This window comes from Panulirus ornatus, chromosome 28 (assembly GCF_036320965.1).
Source record: "Panulirus ornatus isolate Po-2019 chromosome 28, ASM3632096v1, whole genome shotgun sequence".
NCBI lineage: Eukaryota > Metazoa > Arthropoda > Malacostraca > Decapoda > Palinuridae > Panulirus > Panulirus ornatus.
This window is the reverse complement of record NC_092251.1, coordinates 8807282-8822500: the sequence shown is the minus strand read 5'-3', so window position 1 is coordinate 8822500 and position 15219 is coordinate 8807282. Positions and strand designations below refer to the sequence as shown.

Below are 15219 nucleotides of genomic sequence, written 5' to 3'. Positions count from 1 at the left end.
TGATAATGAAGCTGTACTGAAGGTGAGGGTAGTGATAATGATATTGCTGGTGTCTACATCACAGTGAAGGTGAGGGAGGTGATAATGAAGCTGTACTGAAGGTGAGGGTAGTGATAATGATATTGCTGGTGTTTACATCACAGTGAAGGTGAGGGAGGTGCTGCTGATGGCACTGGGGACATCATCCCACTAAAGTTACCACAGTGGTAGCCACAGTGGTTGCATAGGGGGCAACACAACAAGGATTCACATCAGTGGGGGTTGGCAAGTGCAGGAGAGGGTTCGCTACATCACAAAGACCGATCCTCAGGTCACAGTCGAAAAGGGAAAAGGAAAGGAATTAGAAAGCCACCATTACTAAGATAAGGACAGAACCTCCGTGTGGCAGTGTAAACATTTCCATTAAGAATTCAATATCGAAGCCTTAGACAGCCAGTTGATACTCTCTCTCTCTCTCTCTCTCTCTCTCTCTCTCTCTCTCTCTCTCTCTCTCTCTCTCTCTCTCTCTCACTTCGACTCGAGCCATAAAGATTTTATCAAGTTCCAGACTCCCGGTGGGCGAATGCATCCCAGAAGAGACTCTCTCTCTCTCTCTCTCTCTCTCTCTCTCTCTCTCTCTCTCTCTCTCTCTCTCTCTCTCTCTCTCTTTCTCTCTCTCTTTTTTTTTAATACCATCAATAAGTAATCGCTTCGGGGGGCAGTGAAAGAGGGCGAATGGCAGCCAATGTGTCAGAGGGAATTAAATCCTATTCAGGCATGACAAACTAGCGATCTAAATCACCTTAAATCTATTATATCCTCAAGATAAGGGGTTCCAGGTGGGGGGCCTCAGTGCTGGCGACGCGCTGACAGAACCATGATAAAGAAAACTGTTATTAGATGTTCAAGGAATATATTGACTTATGGAGAGCCGAGGAAACTTAATAAAGAGAACTTGGGAAGAAATGGTGAGCTGATGTGGCAGACGTAGGATGTGGGGGCGGGGGGGGCGTGGTGTGAGGCTCCTGGGATGGTGGCTAGTGAGGGGTTGCTAGGGTGAGAGGTTGCTAGGGTGATGGTCAGTGAGGGTTGCTAGGGTGATGGTCAGTGAGGGTTGCTAGGTTGATGGTCAGCGAGGGTTGCTAGGGTGGTGGTCAGTGAGGGTTGCTAGGGTGGTGGGTAGTGAGGGTTGCTAGGGTGGTGGTCGGTGAGGGTTGCTAGGGTGGTGGTCAGCGAGGGTTGCTAGGGTGATGGTCGGTGAGGGTTGCTAGGGTGGTGGGTAGTGAAGGGTTGGTGGGGTGAGGTTTGCTAGGGTGGTGGTCAGTGAGGGTTGCTAGGGTGATGGTCGGTGAGGGTTGCTAGGGTGGTGGGTAGTGAAGGGTTGGTGGGGTGAGGGTTGCTAGGGTGGTGGGTAGTGAGGGTTGCTAGGGTGATGGTCAGTAAGGGTTGCTAGGGTGATGGTCAGTGAGGGTTGCTAGGGTGATGGTCAGTGAGGGTTGCTAGGGTGATGGTCAGTGAGGGTTGCTAGGGTGGTGGTCAGTGAGGGTTGCTAGGGTGGTGGTCGGCGAGAGGTTGCTAGGGTAGTGGTCAGTGAGGGTTGCTAGGGTGGTGGTCGGTGAGGGTTGCTAGGGTGGTGGTCGGTGAGGGTTGCTAGGGTGGTGGTCGGTGAGGGTTGCTAGGGTGATGGTCAGCGAGGGTTGCTAGGGTGGTGGTCAGTGAGAGGTTGCTAGGGTGATGGTCAGTGAGAGGTTGCTAGGGTGGTGGGTAGTGAGGGGTTGGTGGGGTGAGGTTGCTAGGGTGGTGGTCAGTGAAGGGTTGGTGGGGTGAGGTTGTTGGGGTGGCAGGAGGTACAAGGGGCGCTGGGGTTGCATTGTGTACAGAACCTTCGAATTGATATCATAATGACCTCGTCACCGGGATATCGTGCAAGAAGGACTGGTGAGATCAAAATCCAGATCAGGAAAGACGAAGATGATAACTGGGTGATGAAAGTGTACAGAGGAAAATGAGGAAGCATTTCTCTGGCACCAGAGATATTGTGGACACATGGAATAAGCTAACAGGCTATATATGCGAACAGCTTACAATATATATATACATATATATATATATATATATATATATATATATATATATATATATATATATATATATATATATATATATATATATATATATATATATATATATAGAGAGAGAGAGAGAGAGAGAGAGAGAGAGAGAGAGAGGCGATCTCTCACCTGGGAGTCGACTTCTGTGTCGCCACTTTCCTATCTTACCTGTTAGGGAGACGACTTGTTCCCTCTCAAATACTATGGGTTCACATACTACTGCATGGGTATGGTAATATGCAGGAGGCTGTTCAAGTCGTTAATCAGGCCAAAATTGGGGAAAGCCCCGAGGAGAATATTGAGAACAGTGCCAGAGTTAAAAGTGAGTAACAGTGAGAGATCAAAGGCCATGAATTCGTCCTCTGTGGAAGAGACATGAGTAACGGGTGATTCAGTCATAACGGTAAGGATTATAAACCAGTCTGATGACAGTGGTAATGAACAGTTCTTCGAAAGACGTAGGGATTTAGAAAACCCAGAGACCATAACATGAACAGTTCTTCGAAAGTCGTAGGGATTTAGAAAACCTAGAGACCATAACATGAACAGTTCTTCGAAAGTCGTAGGGATTTAGAAAACCCAAAGACCATAACATGAACAGTTCTTCGAAAGTCGTAGGGATTAAGAAAACCCAGAGACCATAACATGAACAGTTCTTCGAAAGACGTAGGGATTAGGAAAACCCAGAGACCATAACATGAGCAGGTCTTCGAAAGTCGTAGGGATCAAGAAAACCCAGAGACCATAACATGAACTCAGACAAGAGACTCATTAGAAAAGACGTGAATAAGTCCTTTGATTGGACAAGACTCGTAGAGGAATGGACTAAACTGACCGATGAATTGTGATAGCTGGCAAGGTGCAAAATTTCTCCCCTCGACTGTGTGACACTAAGAGATGGGGCTCCACGAGTGTAGAACTACCTCCCCGTACTATGCAAACAAGTAGTTTCAAATAGGTAGTTACGGGTGTTGACGAACTCTATGGTGGGAAGTCCCCTGTGTGGAGGAAGTATCACCGTCAGCGGAGGGAAAGGAGTACAGAGTCGTTGAAGACCTTCTCGTCCCGAAGGTGTCCCACCTTACCCTGCTCCCTCGTGGGGCGTTAGCCTTGAAGCTATAGTAACTTCATTAACAGCGGTTCTAGGTTTACTCAATGATAATAATGATAACGATAATACTAATGATAATACTACTACTACTACTAATATATATATATATATATATATATATATATATATATATATATATATATATATATATATATATACGCATACACATGTACAAATATACACAACCACGTAGGCCTACATATAGACATAAATGGGACTCAGTGAATAATACAACGAAGCTTTGAAAACCCAGACCTACCCACAGCAACACACACACACAAGACAAACAAACTCCGGCGTATATCCCTCACCTAAGCATATAAATACACGGGCACTGTACACTTACTTCATACCAGAAGTTGATTATGAGCCAGGCTTCGCGCGCCAGCGCTGGATTAGCAGGTCGGTCCACCAAAAAGCAGCTCACTGAGGCGCTCCCGTACGACACCTGTCTCTCCCACTGCACAGACTGTGACTCACTGAGTTATTCTTCCATATGCTTGATAGCTATACCCTCTGACGGGTATGACTGTCGCTCCACCCACTCTCCTCTCCTCACGACCAATAGCTGATGGGTGTGGCGTAGCTGTCACGATAATTGGGGCTTGTTTGAGTTGTTCCGCTACTGAGAGCTAGCTGCAAGGCAGCGTAGGAGGATCGAGCGTTCTGATCTGAGCAGTGATGCAATCCAAGAGGTTATTATGCCACGGGAATATATGTACCTTGATATGTTGGTACAATTTGTTCAACTTTTGTTGTGGCGGAGGGCGACCGTCTCGCTGTAAATGGCAAACAGGTAGTTTAACTCTGGGAGAAAGAGGGACAGGGGTTTCATTGCACAGAGGCATGTACTTAGAGTGCTAGGATCCCATTCCTTGATTTTTTTTTATGGAATAGAGAGTTGAAACTGAATTGAAATTGAATTATAAAGGGTTTTATGATAGTTTGAGGTACCGCTGTCATAATGGAGTTGGTAATTTCGTTGTTAATGCATGACGTGAGGTGATGGTGGAGCTGAGTCCTTCTCGACTATTTTGTAGCTAATGTCCTTTTATTTTTCAACCAGAGATTGTCATTTTTTTTTTTAAGAACAGGAGTATCTTGGGAGAAGACATCTGTAAAGAGAGAGATCTCTTTCCCTCAGTGAGACAAGCCATCGATAAAGTATAGACTGGGTCAGTGTTGTTTATCATCACATGATCGGCGAGTCTGAAGGGAGATCAAAAGCTAAGGAGGCGACCTCGACGGATGGTATGACCAACAGGCATCTTGTTTATCCTAAAGTCTAATACTCTTGAATAAAAGAATAGCATTTGTATTTCCTCCACACTCAGTGTGTGTGTGTGTGTGTGTGTGTGTGTGTGTGTGTGTGGCGCGCACAGGTCGCTGCTGAGGTAGGAGCACCTAACGATCCTTTTACTCTTAAGTCCACAGTAAAGCGAAATCACCATCAAAGTAACAGGGAGTGTTGTCAACTCCAGTAATCCAGTGTACATATATCAGCAACCTTATTAAAACTTTCCCAGCCATGTTGCTTGGCGGGGAGGGAGAAGTAGTTTGACTTCGATGTGACCTCGTCTTCGCGCTGAGACACCTGAACATGTCGGCGAGTCCCCGATACACACAAGGGCCCTCCTCCCTCTCTCCCTCCCGCCAGACGTCACAATTAACGGCAGTGACGTCGTTCCGCTGATCCCCCCAGAGTCAGAGGGGAACAATTCGGCAGTTAAGGTAATTCACTGTGTCTCCCGATTTGCTGGTTCAGTGGGCCCGTCTTCGAGGTGGTAAGTTACACACCAGACTGTCTCCCGTCTCGTGCTGAAGCTTCACTGGCTTTTGAGAGGTGTGGAGAGGGGTCGGCGTCTCGACGAATTGCTCCAACGGGGTGTCTGCTACGTCCTCTTGAGTTGGTCTAGCTTGAGATTTGACGAAGCTGCTCAGGCACGGGTCTTGAAGATGCTCCATTCTAAAACTGGATGAGTTCTTTCGGACAGTCGCCTCATCTTGATCTGAACCAGGATGATATCTTTCTTTCTTTCTTTTTTTCTCTTTTTACTCTCACGAGTTTCTCCAAGCTCTGTTTTTTGAAGAGTTGCTCCGGTCTAATTTGACCTTATATTCTTGACGAGTTTCGCCAGCCTGGATCATAAAGTTGCTACGGATAGGTTAGAGACAAGTTGTTCCAGCCTGCTGTACAGGTCCGGCTTGGGGTGCTGGTGCTATCACTTCATTCGTTCTGTCTCGCCTTCATTTACCCATTTGGTTTATGTCGTCTTTGGCCTGTCGCTCAGATCCTGTCATATCCATCTGACGAGTTGGTTTTCTATATGTCAGAAAAAGATGTACAAAATCTGTAATGGTATAAGAGTGATGGCTGAATGGAATGGACTGGATGAGGAAATCGTAAATGCAGACAGTAGAAGGAAGTTTAAAAAAAAGAAAATGTGTGATGGTGTAAAAATGCTCAAGAGGTGGGTGCGCGCCCCATGTGTGTAGAACACCCGCCCCTTACTACACTAATAGGTAATTATACACACTGACTGACAGTGAAAAAAAAGAGAGGTGTATTGGAGAAACAGGTGCCTCGCGTCTGCCCATGACCAACTTGCCCCACCCAGCTCAGCATGAAGGACAATTAGCATGTATCATTGATGAAGAAGAGTGTGACCTCCTACGCCTTAGCTGGCGCTAGAACCAGCAATATCTTTTTTTTCTTTTTAGCTTGCTCTAACGCCCAACAGCTACATGAGAATCGACAGGACTAACGACTTTACAGTACGTCGAAATTTGTCTGGTTCTTCACCACCTCGATCTCAGAATTACCAGCAGGGCAAACTCATATTGACCGTATGATTCACCAGTTTTTTATTAAGTTGTTTGATGGTGTGGAGCTGATTGTATGATGATGTGTTGAGTGGCTGGCCTTCACTCTGATGTGTTGAGTGGCTGGTCCTCACTCTGATGTGTTGAGTGGCTGGTCCTCACTCTGATGTGTTGAGTGGCTGGTCTTCACTCTGATGTGTTGAGTGGCTGGTCCTCAATCTGATGTGTTGAGTGGCTGGTCTTCACTCTGATGTGTTGAGTGGCTGGTCCTCAATCTGATGTGTTGAGTGGCTGGCCTTCACTCTGATGTGTTGAGGTCCTCACTCTGATGTGTTGAGTGGATGGCCTTCACTCTCATGTGTTGAGTGGCTGGTCCTTACTCTGATGTGTTGAGTGGCTGGCTTTCACTCTGATGTGTTGAGTGGCCAGCCGGTGTGTTGAACCCTGCACTCTGGTGTGCCGCTGCCGCTCTGGTGTGTAAGTGCGCGGGTGTTGCGTGAGACGAAGGTCTTGCGGCTACAGAACTGCCTCACACATCATTTGCATATTCAACACCTGAGGCCATTCCTGGTCACGTGTGTTCTATGCCTAGAGAGGCGAGGTTGTTTGTTGTGCTGGTTATAGAGGCGCTTTGGTAGATGTGGGTGTTGTGGTGGTCTTGGTTGTGTGGAGATGGCCGTGGTTATTGTGGTGTTCACGGGTTGTTGGGAGGTTATGGTTGCTGGATAATTGTAATGGGGTTGATTGGTGTGTTATTAGATCTTGGTTGGGTTGTAATTGTTAGGTGGTTGGGGGGTTGTTGTGGTTGTTTGGGTGGTTCTGACTGTAGGGTGTGTTGCTTCCGTTGACGTCACTGTACTTCTTGAAGATGTTGCTATAATTGAGGTTATTGTAGTGGGTGGATTCGTTCTGGTTGATGTATTGGTTGTGGGCTATGGTTGTGGGTGTTTGGTTGGTTGTTAGGGTGACTGCTAGGGTAGATGATGTTGTTCTTGGTTTTAGGGTGGTTTTTGAGGGTGTTGGGGGGGGGTAATTGGCCTGGTTGCTGTAATGGTTATTGGAATGGTTGCTGGGGTGGTTGTTGGGATGGTTGTTAGTTATTGAATGCATGCTGGGGTGGTTGTGGTTGTTAGAGTGGCAATTGAGATTAATTGGAGAAGTCGGAATTACGGTTCGTTTCAGTGTTGTTGGTTGTGTAGGGGTATGAAGGCAAGGCTCCCCGGAGTGTGGAGGTTCTCATAACCGAAGAGGTTGTAGTTAGGGAGCGTGTTCCGGTATAGCCGTGGTCAGTGTGGCAAGCTTGTCTCTCTCTCTCTCTCTCTCTCTCTCTCTCTCTCTCTCTCTCTCTCTCTCTCTCTCTCTCTCTCTCTCTCTCTCTCTCTCTCTCTCCCCGGAGCGGTATTAGAATTTGGGGGCAGTGGGTCATCATTTTTTTTCTCTCAACCTTTTTTCTTTCTTGGATATCCTCTTCGTTTAATATTGATGCTTGCGATGATGATTTTCTAAATTTCTCAGGAGGTTGGCAGGCACTGTGCCAGAAGGTTGTGGTCAGCAGACGCTGTGCCAGCTGGAGGTTGTGGTCAGTAGGCCAGCCGGAGGTTGTGGTCAGCAAGTGGGAGGTTGTGGCCAGCGAGCCGGAGGCTATGGTCAGCAAGCCGGAGGTTGTGGCCAGCGAGCCGGAGGCTATGGTCAGCAAGCCGGAGGTTGTAGTCAGCAAGGAGGAGGTTGTAGTCAGCAAGGAGGAGGTTGTAGTCAGCAAGCAGGAAGTTGTAGTCAACAAGCCGGAGGTTGTAGTCAACAAGGAGGAGGTTGTAGTCAGCAAGGAGGAGGTTGTGGTCAACAAGCAGGAAGTTGTAGTCAACAAGCCGGAGGTTGTAGTCAACAAGCCGGAGGTTGTAGTCACAACAAGTAGGAGGTTGTAGTCACAACAAGCAGGAGGTTGTGGTCAACAAGCGGGAGAGGAGTTAGTTGTTGATGTGGCCAGCGGGCACACACAACCAACCTCCCACTATACCCACCTGAATAATTCACTCGTCGCTGATGACACACTCCCGTGCTCGTAGAGTTTAAAATTTTTGATGTTTGTATATTATTTTATGATTTATTCGCTTTAATCTGATTAAGTTCATGTAGCTGCGGCCTTTGTAGTTGGACGGGTGTGCGCGTGGGACAATTATTCCCATGGAAAATGGTAGCTGCTTTGTAGTAATATCAAGTGATTTATTTCACACATCGCGCGTATTTTCCCGTTTCATGTTGATAAGTTAGTAATGACTTCCTTTACTTTCGTATCTATAGCAATTCAGATATATATATATCTAAATCTATCTATCTATCTATCTATCTATCTATATATATATATATATATATATATATATATATATATATATATATATTTTTTTTTTTTTTCAAACTATTCGCCATTTCCCGCATTAGCGAGGTAGCGTTAAGAACAGAGGACTGGGCCTTTGAGGGAATACCCTCACCTGGCCCAATTCTCTGTTCCTTCTTTTGGAAAATTAAAAAAAAAACGAGAGGGGAGGATTTCCAGCCCCCCGCTCCCATATATATATATATATATATATATCAGACAGTCTTGCTCACTCCCTTACTCGACATTTGCAAACCTCGTATGTCGTCATCCATCGAACAATGGCTCAAATTCACTCAAAAAAAAAGATATATGAGAAGATTTTTCGGTATTCTAAGACCCCCGGGTAAAACTGATGCAGTTTGTTTTGGGGAAGGAGAAGGAAGGAAGGGGGGAACCGGGATGCAAAGCGAGCTCTAAGCCCTTCGAGGAGAATTCGCTCGCGGCTTCGCCATATCTCAGCTACCAGTCTTGTGTCACGCCCGTAAACTCCAATTAAAACGGCATTACCTCCACCTCCCCAGCGAGAAACGATTTGCCCTTGCTCCTTTCTCTTCCTCATGTTGCAAAAATACGGCGGTAATCGAGGAGAGGACGCCTCGCTCGCTCGTGCGTGCGAGTGCGAGTGAGTGCATGCGAGTGCGTGCACTCTTTTGGTAGCAAGATTCTCGTGAATATCTGATTAGAAGAGAACAACAGATGAGTACTTCAGAGGGGGTATGATGACCGCCTCTCTCTCTCTCTCTCTCTCTCTCTCTCTCTCTCTCTCTCTCTCTCTCTCTCTCTCTCTCTCTCTCTCTCTCTCTCTCTCTCAGCGCTGTGGGTCAGGTTCATCACCTTCTCAGCTACGGGTTGGACCTATTTGGATTCCAGGTGTCCTTCCCTCCGTCACTCCCAGCGTCCAGCTTCCTGCTACAGCTGATCTTTCTCTCCCGTCAGCTGAATCTTGCTCTGCAACAGTGTATCTTCCTCTGCAACGGCTTATCTTTGCTCTGCAACAGCTGGTCATGCTCTGCAACAGCTGGTCATGCTCTGCAACAGGCTTACTTCATCACACACTCTCCTAGTACCCACACCAGCTTCATCTCACCCCACCTATGTCCTATTTCAACCTTCGTCACCCTACGCACTCAAACCCAATGTCCTCTCACTCTCTCCCTCTATCTAAAACCTCCCACAGAAACTCCCCAGCACCCGTAGAGGCACCGTAGCCTCCCGACACGCACCCTAGTCTTCCCCTCCAACGTCTCCTCACGCACCTTAACTTCCTCGGGAGGGTGGGTGCGTCAGGTAAGGATTTTTTTTCCCTAGTAGCCTCAGCTGGTGGGGAGAAAGTGGAGTGTTTCCTGCTGAGTGGCGGTGTCCGGATGCCTACCTTCCTTCAGTTAATGTGACCTCGACTTAGGTTTCCCCAGGGAGGCTCTAAGCTCACTTATCCCCTGGCACATTTCGGAACACTTCCTCCTCTTTCCTCCCAACTTTTCTGTGTCATTTGTTGGTTTGCCGTGTGCTAGTGGCTGTGCGTAGATGGTGACTGTCGTGGTTATAATGTTATTGTAAGGGTGTTGTATTTTTTATTGGTGTTTGTGTTATGGTTGTGGGTTTGAGACGATGTGGATGTCTTGGGTAGGTGTGTGTGTGTGTGTGTGTGTGTGTGTGTGTGTGTGTGTGTGTGTGATGGTTTTGGTAGTGATTGTGTATGGTGGTCGTATGTGTGTGTGTGTGTGTGTGTATGTGTGTGTGTGAGTGAGTGTGTGTGTGTGTGCGTGTGTGTGTGTGTGTGTGTGTGATGGTTCTGGTAGTGATTGTGTATGGTGGTCGTATGTGTGTGTGTGTGTGTGTGTGTGTGTGTGTGTGTGTGTATGGTAGTTATGTGTGGTGCTTATGTACGTGTTTGTGTGGCTATTTTGTGTGCGTTGTGGTTGTGTGTGTGTCGCATTGGTTGTATGTCGTGGCTGTGTATCATAGATGGTTGTGCGTTGTTATATGTGTGTGTAGTTATGACTTTAATATAAGTTTTCCCTCAGTTTTTCGACAGTAGAATAATGCTCATCACTTTCATATTTGGCATATGTTTATTACATTCATCACTGCCGTTATTTCAGGCATTTTTTTTACGATTATCTTTTAAGATCTTTGAGTGTCTGTTTCTTTAATTTGCTCCAGGATTCTGGTCTTCTGTTGGCAGTGGGTACTGTTGGCTCTGATGGCTGACAGAAGTGCGTTCTGAATGTTGATGCTACTGTCACCTGATTGGCTATGTTGGTATTACTGTCACCTCATTGGCTATGTTGGTACTACTCTCACCTGATTGGCTATGTTGGTATTACTGTCACCTCATTGGTTATGTTGGTACTACTGTCACCTGATTGGCTATGATGGTACTACTCTCACCTGATTGGCTATGATGGTTCTACTACTAAGTGATTGTTGATACTAGTGTTACCTGATAGGTCATAATGGTACTTTCTTCTTACCTGATTGCTTATATTGGCACTTCTGATACCTGATTGGCTATGACGATACTTCTTTTACCTGATTGGCTTTGTTGATACTGCCAGTCACGCGATTGGCTCTGCTGATGATACACGTACCTGATTGGCTCTCACAACACAAAACAGTATCTAGATACTATCAGAATGTTGACTTCACTTTCAAACTTATCAAATACTTTCTTAAAAAGGTTTTGGAATGCTTTTCATGTCTTAATTCTTTCCTACATTGTTTTGACAGAGACGTAGTCTTTGGTCAGGAGGATCCGATCGTCCTTACAAGGATGCTATTATGGCTGTGATATCCCGCGTCACCGGGAGTGATGCCACCTCCACACCCAGGATCGGATGTCAGGTGATTCATATTGTGTGTGAGTGTTGGTGGATGTGATCACTTCCTTGTGTGGATGGTTCCGTGTGTGATCGGTTTATTTTATGATCGGTTTCTTGTGTGATCGGCTCTTTGTGAGATAAATTCCTGGTGTGATTGCCTCCCTTGTGGGATTGGTTCTTTGTGTGATCGGTTTCTTGTGTGATCGGGTCTTTGTGTGATAAGTTCCTTGTGTGATTGTCCCCTTGTGTTATCGGTGCATCGTCTTATCGGTTCCTTGTGTTATCGGTTTCTTTTGTGATTACTTCCATGTGTGAACGATTCGTGGCCAAAACTTCAGACTCCCGTGGCCAAACTTCAGACTCAGATCTTAAAAGGATTCTACAGTGTTGTCTGCTACAGTGGAAACCCCTGAACTACGTGTCAGAATTGTTGTAGAAATTCATGAACAACATAATCTTGGAAGAATTAAGCAGTGATTCACATGAGCTGGGGATGGAAGGCTGTAAATAGATACGAGTGCACAAAATACATAGACACATGAGTACACTCCTTCCCCTCCCTTCAAGCAGGGTTCGTACCTACTCACAGACTAGCTACAAGGCCAACCAACACTGGACACCTAAAACCTATGGAACTTTGGGAGCTTTGCGTCCCTGAGAATCGTAAAAGCATTGAGACTACCTCATATAACAATAGAGCTCCTAAAATTCTTGTTTTCTTGGATAAGGATGATGAAACAAAACACTGTCACAAGCTAATCTTTCCACATATCATTTTCTGTATCTCTATTCATCAAAGTACTTATACTTACATGGAGTAGACTTTTACTTATGATCTTTCAGGGTTCTTTTCCTGTTACTTTAGGAAACTACAGCTGACGTAGGTGGGACAGGAATGAAATAAGGAAAAACAAAGGTGAAATTTTCATAGTCCATTTCTTTATTTGTAGAAGGAGAGAATTCTACCTCCTAGATATGAGACTATACAGTGCTACGCTCGAAACGTGAGGGACCAGGCTCGAGCCCCGTAGCCTGGTGGTGGTGCTTGGAGGAGGGAGGGAAGGGGCATAGTATGTACATGGGAGGGTTCAGGAACGGGAGGTGAGGAAGGGGGAAAGTTAGGGGCGGAGCGGGCGGGCGCGACGGAACAGATATGTACAAATGGAACAGATCACCAGCAGTGGTAGTCTCAGGGATGGTTTGGACACAGATTGGCAACAGACAATAGTGACGTAGGAACTTGAGGTGAAATATACACAGAGATCAAGAGGAAAGTTGACACAGAGGAGACATCATTTTCAGAGACTTCACAGGCAGACTGGGGACTGAAATTCAGGCCTAGATTAAACAATGTACAAATATTCCCTAATCTTCAGTCACATAGGTTGAAACAAGTTGCTCTCTCAGTATGAGGGATGCTAATGCCTTGGATATTCAGTCTGACACAATACCCAGTGTTGAACATCACGCGCCAAGCCTGAGTCCTAATATATATATATATATATATATATATATATATATATATATATATATATATATATATATATATATATATATGGATGTATACATATGATACATGATATAGATAGACACAGTTGGCACACATAATAGATGAGGTGCTGTACAAGGTGATGTGAATTCTCCAAGAACAGTTGGGACCTGATACAATGCTTTCTAGTGGGGGGAGATGAGAGGTTGGAGGAAGGAGGAGGGAAGAGTTGGGTGATCAAGGGGATTTTGACATAACAATCAAAAGATATATATATATATATATATATATATATATATATATATATATATATATATATATATATATATATATATATATATATATATATATATATATATATATATATATATATATATTCATATATATGTATATAGATCTGCTTCGTTTATGCAAACACTGAACATTTAAATTAGTGAATATCGTATACTCTAACCATTAAAGGACATTGTTCGTGTTGTGACGTAGTGATTCTCTGGGGGGGGTTTGTGGGGGGTTGGTTGGAGTTAGATGAGGGGGCCGAGGCCTTCATGCATCTCTGGGACGACGTCATCCACTCTCTCTCTTGCGGTAGACACGACGTCACGATTTCTGTCAAGGGGGTATCCCAGGCTACGTAGATTTGACGTCATGCATTGCTATGAAGGCGTCATGCCCTCGTGTTGATGACGTCCGCGCTCTTTTTTCAGACTTAACGATGACGTCTTGGCGCCGCTACGACGAGGTCATCCTATGGTGTGATGACGTCACGATGAGGTTTGATGAGGCTTTAGACGGTTGTGAGGACGTCACGGAGTAGCGATGACGTCACTCTACCGTTGCTTGCAGACCCCGTTGCGCCATTTTCACGATGATGATGATGATGATGATGATGATAATGATGATATAATGAGGTATATGAATGGTATATATCACGAATAATGATCAAATAGGGGGGTTAGGATGATCTTAGAATAACACTATAACGTAACGCCTGTAGTAGTGGGGCATCTGTTACCAGCGTTACTTAGGCTATCACACACACACACACACACACACACACACACAGACGCACATACACCAGCGTAACACCAGCAAGTGAAGTCGTTGTTACCAGCGTCCGTGGCTGTCACGCGCACTAGTGTGATGCCATCAGGGAAGTCACCATGTACGGCGTTCGAACTGTCACACACACACACACACACACACACACACACACACACACACACACCGTTACTATCTCAGTCACACATCCTGTAACAAGTGATTTCTGTATCGACACAGAACTGGCTTCACGTGATTTACAAGGAGTGTATATATATATATATATATATATATATATATATATATATATATATATATATATATATATATATATATATATATATATATATATATATATCAATTTTCTTCGTTAATAGCACTCTCGGGTCAGCCCAGGTCATGATTATCTTGCCCATCTCAATCACAGCCTAGCGCCAGAGTGGCCTAGCATACTTGACAGCACTTGTGTGTGTCCCAAACCCGGGTCACTTCGTCAGAACAATCAGGTCAAGATGGTGTACTATGCTGTAGGGAAGTGGAGGTGAAGAAGGTTAGTTGCTAAAACTTCAGCGTGGGGTCAGGTGTGAAAGTTGTCGAGGTCAGCCTGGGTCACTTTAGAACACTCATCCAGTGGATCTGGTACGTCTGAGGGACAGATCTACCCATGGTGTTGATGGTGGTGTTTTGCACCACGGGTTAATGATGAGGTGAATGGATGAAGACCGCTGCTGCTGATCATCAAGCAATGGATGGTGATCTAAGGGGAGAAGCGATGGTTCCCTGCGCAGCAGCAGCTTGGGGGCGCGCGCAGTTGGGTACACATGACCTCATCTCGTGACCTGCTGGCCCACCGGGTCGTGAGATTAAACATATAAGAAAAAAATGGTAATGAAAATGTTGCAAGTGACAGAACTATCCTCGGTCGAAGTGGACCACGAAGGGGGACACTACTCAATGCGTGTCCTGAAGACGTCGTGATGAGCGCCTCTCTCTCTCTCTCTCTCTCTCTCTCTCTCTCTCTCTCTCTCTCTCTCTCTCTCTCTCTCTCTCTCTCTCTCTCTCTCCTCGGCTTTAGTAGGAGGGGGAGTGTTCGCCCTTCATCTGGTGACCTGGGAGTGGAGGGCAGACAGCGCTAGGAGCAGGAGCAAGGCCGAGCAAGGGGGAGCCACCTTGAGTCCTGGAATGAAAGGAAAAGAACATATTACTTACTCTATCACCGAAATTGGATGGACATAGTGTGGGAAGCAGTGACTGGGTACGGGTGGCTGAGGGTCAGGTGCATACGAGGCTCCTCCAGCACTGCCTCAGGATGCCATGTTTGGGGAGTAAGGAGTGGAGTGGGTGCGAGCGGGTTCCACTAACAGTGCCTCAGGATGCTGGATGATGGTGAGTGTTGCCAGGTGCACACACGTTCTACCCACACCGATGGCTGTGCAGGTCTGGTTATCACCCAAGCTCGAAGCCTAGCC

General features: G+C 45.9%; 1 protein-coding gene across 4 annotated transcripts in view; it reads right to left on the bottom strand.

Moving 5' to 3' along the window:
* Nucleotides 1–12139: 12139 nt before the first annotated feature.
* The window catches only part of LOC139757824 (lachesin-like), a 257974-nt gene continuing 254894 nt past the window's right edge, over nucleotides 12140–15219 (bottom strand). For all 4 annotated transcript variants that reach the window (XM_071678708.1, XM_071678709.1, XM_071678706.1 and 1 more), the window contains exon 11: nucleotides 12140–14927. In XM_071678708.1, the coding sequence (XP_071534809.1) occupies nucleotides 14848–14927 (80 nt within the window). In that variant the 3' untranslated portion in view covers nucleotides 12140–14847. The remainder of the gene's footprint in view (nucleotides 14928–15219) is intronic.